Source organism: Hoplias malabaricus, chromosome Y (genome assembly GCF_029633855.1).
Source record: "Hoplias malabaricus isolate fHopMal1 chromosome Y, fHopMal1.hap1, whole genome shotgun sequence".
Classification (NCBI taxonomy): Eukaryota; Metazoa; Chordata; class Actinopteri; order Characiformes; family Erythrinidae; genus Hoplias; species Hoplias malabaricus.
Window position 1 is genome coordinate 3,429,880 of NC_089820.1, and position 13,275 is coordinate 3,443,154.

At 38.8% G+C, this 13,275-nt stretch overlaps 1 protein-coding gene across 1 annotated transcript in view; it reads left to right on the plus strand.

Annotated features, from left to right (window-relative positions):
- The first annotated feature begins 846 nt into the window (after nt 1-846).
- The window catches only part of LOC136678000 (kinetochore-associated protein 1-like), a 46,040-nt gene continuing 33,611 nt past the window's right edge, over nt 847-13,275 (plus strand). The window contains exons 1-11 of the mRNA XM_066655745.1: nt 847-1,041; nt 7,006-7,126; nt 7,219-7,334; nt 8,633-8,711; nt 9,317-9,394; nt 9,500-9,534; nt 9,691-9,801; nt 10,334-10,424; nt 10,741-10,793; nt 11,048-11,160; nt 11,413-11,464. Of these exons, the coding sequence (XP_066511842.1) occupies nt 913-1,041; nt 7,006-7,126; nt 7,219-7,334; nt 8,633-8,711; nt 9,317-9,394; nt 9,500-9,534; nt 9,691-9,801; nt 10,334-10,424; nt 10,741-10,793; nt 11,048-11,160; nt 11,413-11,464 (978 nt within the window). The 5' untranslated portion in view covers nt 847-912. The remainder of the gene's footprint in view (nt 1,042-7,005; nt 7,127-7,218; nt 7,335-8,632; nt 8,712-9,316; nt 9,395-9,499; nt 9,535-9,690; nt 9,802-10,333; nt 10,425-10,740; nt 10,794-11,047; nt 11,161-11,412; nt 11,465-13,275) is intronic.

A 13,275-nucleotide genomic window follows, 5' to 3' on the forward strand; every position in this document is an offset into this window, starting at 1 on the left:
GGGTTCAACGTTTAAATAAGGAATAACATTTGCAAGATATACATTTGCTGTCACCGCTACCCTGAAAAGGATGGAGAAGAAGAAGATGATGATGATGACGACATTTATCCAGCCATAGTTTGTACACCACTCAAATTTTTTAAGTATAATATTTGGACTTGTTTAGTGCACTATATATAATGGAACAAGGAGTCATTTGAGATTTGGACACAAACACTCCTAAATAGGATACACAAACCGGATAAAGATATGACGAAAACATGACGCAAGGAGAGTAAACATTTATTTTACTAATAAATATATATTAGTAAAATAATAAAAATAACGTCAATAATAAAAGTGTATAATAAAAACAGTGGCTCGAGGGAGGCGGAAATTGAGACTCGGTGCTAATTCCAAATTTCTCCCTACGCCCTCCGGAGTGCACTGAATGGTTCATGAAACCACTGTTTCTACACTCAGAGGGCATCACATGTCTATTATAAAGTTATTTACATTAATTCATAAGGTGTACGACCTCTCACTAGCACAGTGTGCACTATATTGGTGTAGAATCCATAGTCTAATGACCTACCTAGTGCACTATGTAGGGAGTAAGAGGGGATTTGAGCGGTGCACCCGATTACACGGGAAACGTTTAGATGGCGCCAAATGCGAGTTTAATATGGAGTCTGTAGTTGAATTGAATGTTTACTATATAAAAGCACAAAATATCCGCCTTTATTCTGTCGTAAAAGTGGACAATATATGCGCGAAGGGCTGCGAGTAGTTTTAAGTCTTTTGAATAAGGTCTAACGGGTTATTTTTGCGACAAAATCGATTTAACTGACTGTTTTCATACAAAAGAGTATCACCGAGACCACTGACACTTCGCCAGAAAAGTCACGTATCAACCACGTTTCTAAAGTTTTAATGATGTGGAATAACGTCGAGCTTCTGATAAACGAGGACACGAACACGGTGCGTTTGTCCAGTGACTCGGAGCAGGGCAGCGCTCTTTATCAAGTGGACACTCTAGTGAGAATCTCTCCTTCTGAACAGGTACTTCATTATCATGCTAAGACTGAATGTTAAATGAACTAACGTTACGAGGCTGAATATCCTCACTGGAATTTCCTGTTCCATGTTGCAGCTGTTAGATGCTGAATTTTACAAATCGAAACGCTCGTCCTGGCTGCAGTACTTCTTTTTTGGACACACTGATAAATACAGGCTTGTGCGATGTGGATATTGTGGTAATAAATAGACTGTGTTAAATGACCGAGCCTAGTGAGGAGGATGAGCTTATATCTTATAATGAGAAGTGGGTTGGTGGTCGCTCTTGCAGACCCTATAGAAAGTTTCAAAACATTTAAACACATGGAACATCCATCCATTATCTGTAAGCGCTTATCCAGTTCAGGGTCGCGGGGGGGTCCAGAGTCTACCTGGAATCATTGGGCGCAAGGCGGGAATACACCCTGGAGGGGGCGCCAGTCCTTCACAGGGCAACACACACACTCACATTCACTCACACCTACGGACACTTTCGAGTCGCCAATCCACCTGCAACGTGTGTTTTTGGACTGTGGGAGGAAACCGGAGCACCCGGAGGAAACCCACGCGGACACAGGGAGAACACACCACACTCCTCACAGACAGTCACCCGGAGGAAACCCACGCGGACACAGGGAGAACACACCACACTCCTCACAGAGAGTCACCTGGAGGAAACCCACGCAGACACAGGGAGAACACACCACACTCCTCACAGACAGTCACCCGGAGGAAACCCACGCAGACACAGAGAGAACACACCACACTCCTCACAGACAGTCACCCGGAGGAAACCCATGCAGACACGGGGAGAACACACCACACTCCTCACAGACAGTCACCCCGGAGGAAACCTACGCGGACACAGGGAGAACACACTGACTCCTCACAGACAGTCACCCGGAGGAAACCCACGCGGACACGGGGAGAACACACCAAATCCTCACAGACAGTCACCCGGAGGAAACCCACGCGGACACAGGGAGAACACACCAAATCCTCACAGACAGTCACCCGGAGGAAACCCACGCAGACACGGGGAGAACACACCACACTCCTCACAGACAGTCACCCGGAGGAAACCCACGCGGACACGGGGAGAACACACCAACTCCTCACAGACAGTCACCCGGAGGAAACCCACGCGGACACGGGGAGAACACACCACACTCCTCACAGACAGTCACCCGGAGGAAACCTACGCGGACACAGGGAGAACACACTAACTCCTCACAGACAGTCACCCGGAGGAAACCCACGCGGACACGGGGAGAACACACCAACTCCTCACAGACAGTCACCCGGAGGAAACCTACGCGGACACAGGGAGAACACACCAACTCCTCACAGACAGTCACCCGGAGGAAACCCACGCAGACACAGGGAGAACACACCAACTCCTCACAGACAGTCACCCAGAGGAAACCCACGCAGACACAGAGAGAACACACCACACTCCTCACAGACAGTCACCCGGAGGAAACCCACGCGGACACGGGGAGAACACACCAACTCCTCACAGACAGTCACCCGGAGGAAACCCACGCAGACACGGGGAGAACACACCACACTCCTCACAGACAGTCACCCGGAGCGGGAATCGAACCCACAACCTCCAGGCCCCTGGAGCTGTGTGACTGCGACACCACCTGCTGCGCCCACACATGGAACATAAATAATAGTATTTCGGAAATAATACTGACGCAGAAAATCACTCCTATAATAACATCAGCTGCAACTGTGAGAATTGCACTAAAGAACAGTACAATAATAATGTGAATATGGAAGGTGCTTATCAGTTAAACCTATTAACAGCAGAAGTTTCATATTATTGCAGTATCGGAGAAATAGCTTGATAAAAAGTAAACGTCTGAAGTGGCACAAGAAGGATGTGAGCTATTTACAGTTAATCGGAATAATAAACTTGTCAAATGCCTTAGATAATGTATACTTAAAGCTCCAGGAGCTATCGCTACACTCAGGAGTGACTTAATGCAGCAAAACTAGACAGAGGTGTATACAAACGATTATCAAAATAAGGCATATGAAGTTTTTTTTTTGCCAGCATTTATTGCGTTATATGGAAAAATGTATATGGTTATGTGGTCCTTTAAAAATATTAACAAGATAGATTAAATATGCAAACAAACCATGGATTTTGAAGCGGATAGCAAATGTATTTTAACAAAAAATACTATACAAGAAATTTCTTAAATTAAGGACAAAAGCAGAAAACAAATATAAGATATAGAAAAATCAACTAGTGTGAGATAAGGAAGATGTAAGAAGCAACATTATCAGACATTACTGGAGAGGTATATGAGTAGTACTCAAGAAATAAGGAGTGTGTTAAACAGCATTAAAAGGTCCTGGCAGGAAAGACAATCTAGATTACTTTGTAAAAAGAGGGCAATACAATTATAAATAAAACAAAAGAAATCACAAATTAATCGCTACTTTGTAAACATTGGGTACAGTTTAGCGAAAGATATTGGGGAGCTAAAAAATAAAGATGGTGTAAGTGAAGTTATTGTCAATAAAACCTCTCACTCCATTTTTGTTAGGGGAACTGAGGAAAAGGAAATGCTGGGTATGGTAAATAAATTTGAAAATAAAAAATCTACAGACTGGACTGAAATTGATATGTCATTGGTAAAAAATACCATAGAATCTACAATGAAACCAGTTACACACATCTGCAGTCAGTCTTTTATTTCGTAATGAAATGAAAACAGAAAGTGTTTATTTTTTTAAATGTTGATGAATATGGCTTACAGCCAATGAAAACCCAAAAGTCATTATCTCAGAAAATTTGAAAAATCAACACAAAACAACTGCAAAGTTTTCCAAAGCCTTTAAAACAGTGCCTTAGTCTGCTTCAGTAGGCTACACAACCATGAGGACGATTGCTGACTTGACAGATGTCCAGAAGGCAGTCATTGACACCCCCCTGTTATATCCAAGCATATTAATGGAAAGTTGAGTGGAAGGAAAAAGTGTTTTAGAAACTGGTGCACTAGCAACAGTGATGACTGCAGCCTTGAAAGGATTGTCAAGAAAAGGCCATTCAGAAAATTGGGGGAGATTCACAAGGAGTGGACTGCTGCTGGAGTCAGTGCTTCGAGAGTCACCAAACAGACGTATCCAGGACGTGGGCTACAACTGGTGTCAAGCCACTCGTGACCCAGAGACAACGTCAGTAGCGTCTTTACTTTGACATGGCAAAAAAAGTTTGGACTTCAGTGTGTGTGTGTTCACTGCCACAAATTTCATTGTAAGTTGTACAATGACATATAAGTGCACAGTACACGTTACGTTACTTGGAAATCAAGGTCCCAGAGTCTGGAGGAAGAGTGGAGAGGCACACAATCCAAGCTGCTTGAGTCTAGTGTGAAGTTTCCACAATCAGTGACGGTTTGTGGAACCGTGTCATCTGCTGGTGTTGGACCACTGTGTTATATCAAGTCCAAAGTCAGCGCAGCCGTCTACCAGGAAATTTTAGAGCACTTCATGCTTCTCTCTCCTGACAAGCTTTATGGAGATGCAGATTTCATTTTCCAGCAGGATTTGGCACCTGTCCACACTGCCCAAAGTACCAATACCTGGTTTAATAACCACAGTATTACTGAGCTTGATTGGCCAGCAAACTCTCCTGATGGAAACACCATAGAGAATCTAGACCCCACAATGCAGACAAGCTGAAGGCTGCTGTCAAAGCAGCCTGGGCTTCTATAACACCTCAGCAGTGTCACAGGCTGATCCCCTCCATTCCACGCCACATTGATGCAGTAATTCATACAAAAGGAAACCATTTTTTTATTTTTTATTGTTTTCTGAGATAATGGCTTTTGGGTTTTCATTGGCTCTAAGTCATATTCATCAACATTAAAAGAAATAAACTCTTGAAATAGATCACTCTGCTTGTAATGCAGCTGTATAATAAGAGTTTCACTTTTTGAATTGAATTGCTGAAATAAAATGTATTTTTTTTGTTATTAATTTATTGAGATGCACCTGTATTTGGATACAGGCTTGATATGTTCATAAATAAACACAGTTTATTGAGTGATTCTCAGTATGGTTTAAGAGCAAATAGGTCCAATTCGAAGGCAGTGATGCGGCTGGTAGAGGAGATTTCCACTACAATAGATAATAAGGAGTATAACGTTGGGGTGTTTATAGACCTAAAAAAAAAGCATTTGACACTATTGATCATGACTTACTAATGAATAAACTGACGAGATGTGGAATTAGAGGAGTAGCATACTCATGGCTCAAGAGTTACCTTGATGATAGATATCAATATGTACAAATAAACAATAACAAATCTGAACTAAAGGTCACGTGGAGTTCATATTGTACCTTGACATCTGTTGTTGAAATGTGTTTTATTTGCTGATAATACTAATTTAGATTGCTCTGGAAAAAGTTTGAACAACTTCTAAATACAGTGGAACAGGAACTAAAAATGTTTAAAAAATGGTTTAATACTAACAAGTTACTGAATTTGAGTAAATCAAAGTTTATAAAAATTTGGAAATCGACAAATCAAGAAAAATACTAATGCTAGGATTAATGATGTTGAAATAGAGAGGGTCTATGAAAACACATTTCTAGGTGTCATAATAGATTATAAATTATGTTTGTAACAACACAAACAACATTAAAGCAATATTACATAAAAAACAATATTACATAAAACCAAGGAAATTCTAAATCAACGGTCACTCTATATACTGTATTGTGCTTTCAAAATCCCATACATGAAATACTGTGTGGAGTTGTGGGAAACACTTATAAACTTACAAATCGATCACATTATGAGCCAACAAATAAATAATTTATTAATTTAAAGGCCTTAAATTTCAGCAACTTAGTCAACCTTCATATACCATGGATATTGTGACCTTTGTTCCATCTAGAGGCTATTAATTTATTGTCACTTAGAAAATCAATAAGATAACTTATTCAGGGGTGTCCAAACATTGCATGAGACTGAAAACATTTTTTTATTTTATTTTAGGGGAAATCTGGATTGTGTATGGATAGAAGTGCGTGTGATATGTTATGAGCCTAATTCAGAAAGTTATAATTATCTTTGTTGAAATGTCAGCTTTCAAGTACCTGACATGCAGAGTTGTAAATTTTGCCAATGCGATGTACCATCTACATTGCCAGTAGGTACTGGCACCTATAAATGACTTTAAGTTCTCGGCTGCTCTGACACAGACATTTATTGTGATGTTAGCATGGGAACAGCTTGTAGTTTAGTGATCCGTGAACACAGTTACATTGAGCTATGTGCTAATATGGGATGCTATGTTTGTAACATTCCACTTGTTTGGCTTTAAGGTCTGTTTGCTAGCATGCAAGGCGCCGATGTTTTGCTAGCACATGGTCATTTAGGCACACTACGTTTAGGTAAGTGCTAGTTAAACGTAGGCTACTGCCAGATGTTCCACAGTGGAACATTTGCCACTGTCACGGAAAAAAAATAAATATATAATAATAATACATGAAAAATTCAATGCCACTGTCATCCAAACGGTACATGCAGATGCCTTTTTTCATGTAATTACTGCCTCTCCAAAATGTTCAACTCAGCAAATATATAGACAGTTTTCACTAAAATTAGCTAATAGAAAACCGCCATATTGAAAATCTTGTTTTGCATATATTTTGTTTATGATGCAGTGTTTTAAAATGGCACACAGATATTAACAGGGGTAGTCAGTTGATTTTTACTGGAGGGGATATTTTAAGGGGCAGATATTTATATATAATCATGACCAATACTTTTTGTTAACAATCCACCGTTTGTTGACTAAATAAGTGTTCTTTCTATATACATAGACTATATACTACTATACATATGTATACTATATATCTTTTAATTATTTTTTAAATGTTGCACATTAATATAAGCCCTGCTTGAGTAACTAAATTAAACTTTTACTTTTTTTTTAATAGGTGCAGGCTAACCCCAGGATCTATGCCTCCAATAACCAAAACTGCTGCCTTGTTGTTGTGGATGCCACTGTGGTCCTCTTTGACCCAAGTTTCCAAACCATACTTGCTCACCTCTATTTTGGTAACCAAACATTTATACTCCTCATTATTGTTTTATCTGATAAGCTGTTATTTACAAATAAAATTATAAATGACCATCTGTGTTTTGTACAGACACTCCTGTGGATGCTGTGAGTGTTTGCCCTCAGGGGAGTTTTTTATTTGTCGGAGAGAGGAATGGCAACCTTCACATTATATATGTGCCCCTGAAAAAGACCATTTTGACCAAAGTAAGTTTTTGACATAGCTCTCAATTAATTAATGCTTATTATACAGTTCTTATACACTGATAAATCATACCATTATGTCTAGCTCCTTGTTTCCACATTTACTGTCCTTTCTCTCAGCTCCACTGACTATACAAGAGCACTTTGCATTTCTTCTGTTGTCAATACCACTACAAAGCAGGTAAGATTTGAGTGGTGCGTTATCCTCAGCACTGCAGTGACACTGCTGTGGTGATGATGTGTTAATCAGCCATAAATGTGCTGCCCACAAGTAAATGGAGGGTGCTTTAACCTGGCCTCTCTGTCAGGATTCTGCCAGCTGCATTTTGTTTCACTATCTATAGATCTGCATGTATGCACTTCCATGTATCCTTTTGTACTGGCTCTGCTACTGGTTTGAAATTTGTATTTTATTATTAACATAAAATGGGTGGTACTGTGTTGCAGGAGCTGTCACACAGCTCCAGGGTCTTGGGGATGTGGGTTCAAGTCCCGCTCCGGATGACTGTCTGTGAGTTTGGTGTGTTGTCTGTGTGGGTTTCCTCTGAGTCCTCCGGTTTATGCCTACAGTCCAAAATGCATGTTGGTAGGTGGATTGGTGACTAAGTGTTCATGGGTGTGAATGTTTGTATGTGTCACTCGTGTATATGGACTGGCGCCCACTCCAGGGTGTGTTTATGCCTTGCACCCAGTGATTCAGGGAATGCTCTGGCCTCTCCGCGACCTGGACAAGCAGTTACTATTAGGTACTGGTCCAATGTCAATCAAAGATGGCCTCTGCCTACATGTCATGCCAAAAATCAGACTTGTGATTGTTCCTTTTGAGTGCCAGTCAAATTTCTGTTCATGCAGTAGTAGATGAATCTTGGCCATGTTAAGTAGCAAAAGGTACTGGACTCTCCGTAGAGACTCTGGCAATGCGAGTCTAGTGTCCTCTCTCTGTCCAGTCTATTAGACACGCCCACATTATTGGTCCACCTTGCAGATGTGAACTTTTTCAGTCCAGCAGTGACATTGATTGGTATAAAAACTTCAATGCCCCTGCTGTGTCTGAGCCACTTGGTCCAGCACAGCACACACACACTAAAACACCACAACAACCTCAGTGTCACTGAAGCTCTGAAAATGATCCACCACCCAAATCATACCTGCTCTGTGATAAATGCTCCTGTATGGTCAGTGAAGCTGAGAGAATGGATGATTATTGTAGATACAAGGAGGTGGTCATGATGCTTTGGTTGATTGGAATATAATGATTATATTTTTATATAATTTAAGAGAATTTAATGTTGTCTTATCAGACTCTGCAGCAGAACCTATCAGATGGCCATGAGACGACCTACAAGTGTCTAATTCTGCATGAAGCACTAAATAGTCCAGGTATATCCATTTGAAATCTGTTGTTTCAGGGACTTTCCCTTGTCCTGTAATAATTTGTTTTTAGATTAAAATCATATCTGGTCCATAGAATAAATGTCTCTTTTGACATTAGCGTTGTCAGAGTTAGAATCGGAGTAAAATAAGCAGATTTCTTAAGCAAAATTGTCTGATTTGGTGCTGTAAAACTTGTGGAGGGCTTGTGCAATGTTTTTTTCCTAGGCATTTTAGTGGTTTTATTACAGTTCTTAGCAATACGCAAAATGTCATTATATACATTTCAGTCATTTTTATGACAGTTAAAAGCGCTGTATACAATTTCAATTCAGTAAGATTTTTGGGGAAAAAATCAGCAAATGTTTCCTCACTTATTGCTAGCTTCCTGTTCTGTTTGTGTGCTTGAAAAAGTCCAATACATATCCAGCCCTGGCTCTGCAAACGGGACACAGAGCTTCTAAAGGAGCACTGAAGATACTGGTGTTTTTGCTCTGCTGCAGAAAACAGTCATCCAGTATCTCCAGAATTGTATACAGCGCCTTTTAAATTGTCAGCTAAAATCTCCTGGTTGTGACAAGCCTAGTTGTAAAATTACTTTTCCTGTGTTATAGGATTGTACCATCTCTTCGTTGTTGTCCATGATGGGTTCTTTCATGTATCTAGTCTTGCTTTGGAAAAGACACAGAAAGGTTTCTATGCATTTTTTTAAAACAAACATTCAGTACATATGATTCATTTGAATGTGGCCTGGTGTTGCATTGCAAAGTTCATTTATTTTTCTTGTGTATCAATAGCGGTTGAAAATATGGATCTAGTCGCCTTAAATGAGGTTGGTAACTCTCATCATGAAATAGATTGTTTTTCATCCTCCAAATGTGTTCCTTATAGTCATATTTATTTTTAAATTTTTATTTATTTATTCATTTAGCTGAGCCTGTAAAACATTTTCAGTGTTTTTTTTTTTTTTGTTTACCTTTTATTTCAGATTCAAAGCCACATTCACATGGACTTCTGCTCCACTAAAGAGATCTTCAGAGATGGTTGCATTTCAGCAGCATTGACCTGTTTTGGCAGTGAAATGCACATCATGATCGGAGTAATGCTTGCAGTTGTTTTTGGATCTCCCTGTATTTTTAGATGAGAAACCCCTCATGGAACGTGGAACAATGTGTTTGCGTCAGTGTGCCCTTGTCTTGTCTACAGAAAAAAAACGATCCAAATTATTTACTTTTCAAAATGACCATTGAACATACTTGAAAGTTAATAACTAGGATATATATATATACACTAGTTACCCAATATATACAAAACATCATTAAAATATACATTTTGAAAATGTATTTTTGACCAAAATCATACATCTATACAATTTTCTCTGTGTTAACGATTGATTACTGATTTTATAAGTTTAAATTTTAAGCATGCAAGCTTACATTTTTGAGACATCTGGTTCCTATAAACACCAGTATGTTTCTCTAGAATGGTTAATTTCACCATGCACCACCATGAATAACTTTGTTAATATATCAGATATTTAATTATGAATTCTTTAATCGTGAAATTTGCCTAGGCTTTAAATGTAACTCAACTTATTTCTTTTATTTTATTTAATCTTATTTCTTTGGTAGGCAAATGATGAAAATATTCTTTCCCTTTGGTGCATGGGCCCTGATCAGAAGATGTCGCTTGGCAATGTTCTGGACTCAACTTTATTGCCTGGTAACATTACATGTTCTTTCCCTAAATAAATGAACACAATTAAATAAGTATCTTCACAGATATTTATTATATCTGAATATTTAATTAACAAAGTCAACATCTGCTTAGATAATTACTAGATGAAATTGACTTTTTTTATCATGTTCCTTTATTGCATTAGTGTTTTGGTAATTGTTAGGTTTTTCAAGTATTGGAATCAGTTATATGACTGTCAAATATCTATATTTAATTGCCTTTAAATTTTAAATCCCTGCAAAGGAATCTAATGTGATCAGTGACTTGTAAATATTTTTCTTTGTTTGTCCCTGTGCCCCAGGTGTTAAAAAGATTCAAGTGGTGGAAAGCTTGATGTATGTGCTAAATGAAGAGGTGAGGGAAATTTTAATGGGTTTCAGTAACATTAATAGACACACAATGTTTGAAGTTTTTAGACTACATGAATGCCTTGATTAATCAGAACCCCCACAAATATTTATCTCTTATAAAGAAGAAAAAACAGTGGAAAGCCTGTTTCTTGGTTTTATGCTGTATTTTTTCTTATTATAATTTTTTTTGTTTCTGTGAATTCAAACTAAGCTCACTCATAAACCTAAGTCTACCTCTAATTCTCCCTTTGTTTTAAGGAAATGCTGAGTTTGTGGGACACTCGTTCCATGGTCATGTTGTGCTGTTGGCCTAACCTCAACATTGTTGATTTCCTGCTTCTCACAGAGGGGGACTCTACCTCTAATGGAACGCAAGTGTCTCTTTATTACTTTAACTCAGTGTAACAGGTTGTATTTTTATCAGGTAAAATAAAGTGTTCAACAAAAAAAAACCTGTTATACCACTGGTGCTAAATTTGAATAATATTTTAATAATAATAGTAATAATAAAATCATCAGGCTTATCTCTGTTAAGATGAAAGGTAACTATGGTAAATTAACTCATGTAGTTAATGTTTTTCTTGGACTGTTATTATATTTACTAAATTATTGTTAAATTCCAGCCAAGAGGGCAGCCGCATGAAGATCATGACCTTGACTACTGTTGAGGGCAAGGTCTGTACCTTTCTATGACTGTGTTGATAAATATTCCCTTGTTTGTGTTTTTCTCTATATGGAACCAACTGTGTACACATTTAAAGATTTTCTTCCTCTTTTATTTTCTCTTAGTAATTTCTTCCAGTTTAAAATCGTTGCAAAATAAAGACTTTTCTTAATTTCTCTGGCTTTTAGAAAGTCATTCATGCATTATTTTCTTCTAGAATAGACTACTGTAATTCTTTTTTTCAATCAGTGTCTTTTTTAACATTTGTACAGGGTGGGCCATTTATATGGATACATTAGTATATGGGAGGGGGGAAACTTTTCAAGATGGGTGGTGACCATGGCGGCCATTTTGAAGTCTGCCATTTTGGATCCAACTTTATTTTTTTTTCAATGGGAAAAGGGTCATTTGAAACTTATTGGGAAGTTCACAAGAAAAAACAACGGTGTGCTTGGTTTTATCGTAACTTTATTCTTTCATGAGTTATTTTCAAGTTTCTGCCCACTTATAAAATATTTTCAAAGTGCTGCCCATTGTGTTGGATTGTCAATGCAACCCTCTTCTCCCACTCTTCACACACTGATAGCAACACCACAGGAGAAATTCTAGCACAGGCTTCCAGTGTCCGTAGTTTCAGGTGCTGCACATCTTGATGGTATGGGATAGTATATGGGGTACAAAGATAGTTGGGCCATTCTTCATCAGTGGAAACCTCAAGGCCACTGGATATGCGAAATTGCTACATGGTGATGTGTTTCCCTCTTTATGCACTGAAGCTGGTATGTTCCCTGAGTTTTTCCAGCAAGATGGTGCACCACCACATTATGGGTGTCAGGTCAGAACATTCCTAGATGAACAGGTTCCTGCAAAGTGGATTGCTCGTCGTGGGCCAGTTGAATGGCCCCAAAGGTCTCCCGATCTGACCCCCTTAGACTTTTAGCTTTGGGGTCATCTGAAGGCAATTGTCTATGCTGTGAAGATACGGGATGTGCAGCACCTGAAACTACAGATACTGGAAGCCTGGGCTAGCATTTCTTCTGCACTGTTGCTATCAGTGTGTGAAGAGTGGGAGAAGAGAGTTGCATTGACAATCCAACACAATGGGCAGCACTTTGCACACATTTTATAAGTGGTCAGAAACTTGTAAATAACTCATGAAAGAATAAAGTTAAAACCAAGCACACCATTGTTTTTCTTGTGAAATTCCCAATAAGTTTGATGTGTCACATGACCCACTTCCCATTGAAAAAACAAAAGTTTGATCCAAAATAGCTGACTTCAAAATGGCCGCCATGGTCACCACCCATCTTGAATATTCCCCCCCCTCCCATATACTAATGTGCCACAAACAGGAAGTTAATATCACCAACCATTCCCATTTTATTAAGGTGTATCCATATAAATGGCCCACCCTGTATTTAGTATAGATTGCTGCAGTTAGGTTACTGACCCGCACCAAGAAAAGAGGCCATATTACACCAGTCTTCACTTTGTTTCATTGGGTACAGTCCGGTGAAACATGTTGAGTAAACGTTTTATTTGTTTTTAAAGCACTAAATGTCTAGCCCCCTCTTTGTTAGTTTGTTCATACCTTAAACCTCCTAGGTCTGATCTGAAACTTAAAGATGATTGTGCTTTTTTTTATGCTCCTGGATTGCAGAACAGTCTAACATCCAGTATTTGCCAAACCACTTGTGTCTGGTTTTTAAACCAGATCTAAAAACGTGCTGATATTGTGGGGGTTTTTTTATATAAAAAACCTGTGTTTTATTTCTTGTTACACATAAGCTTATTTGATTTATCTCTCTTAACTCCCTCCCTC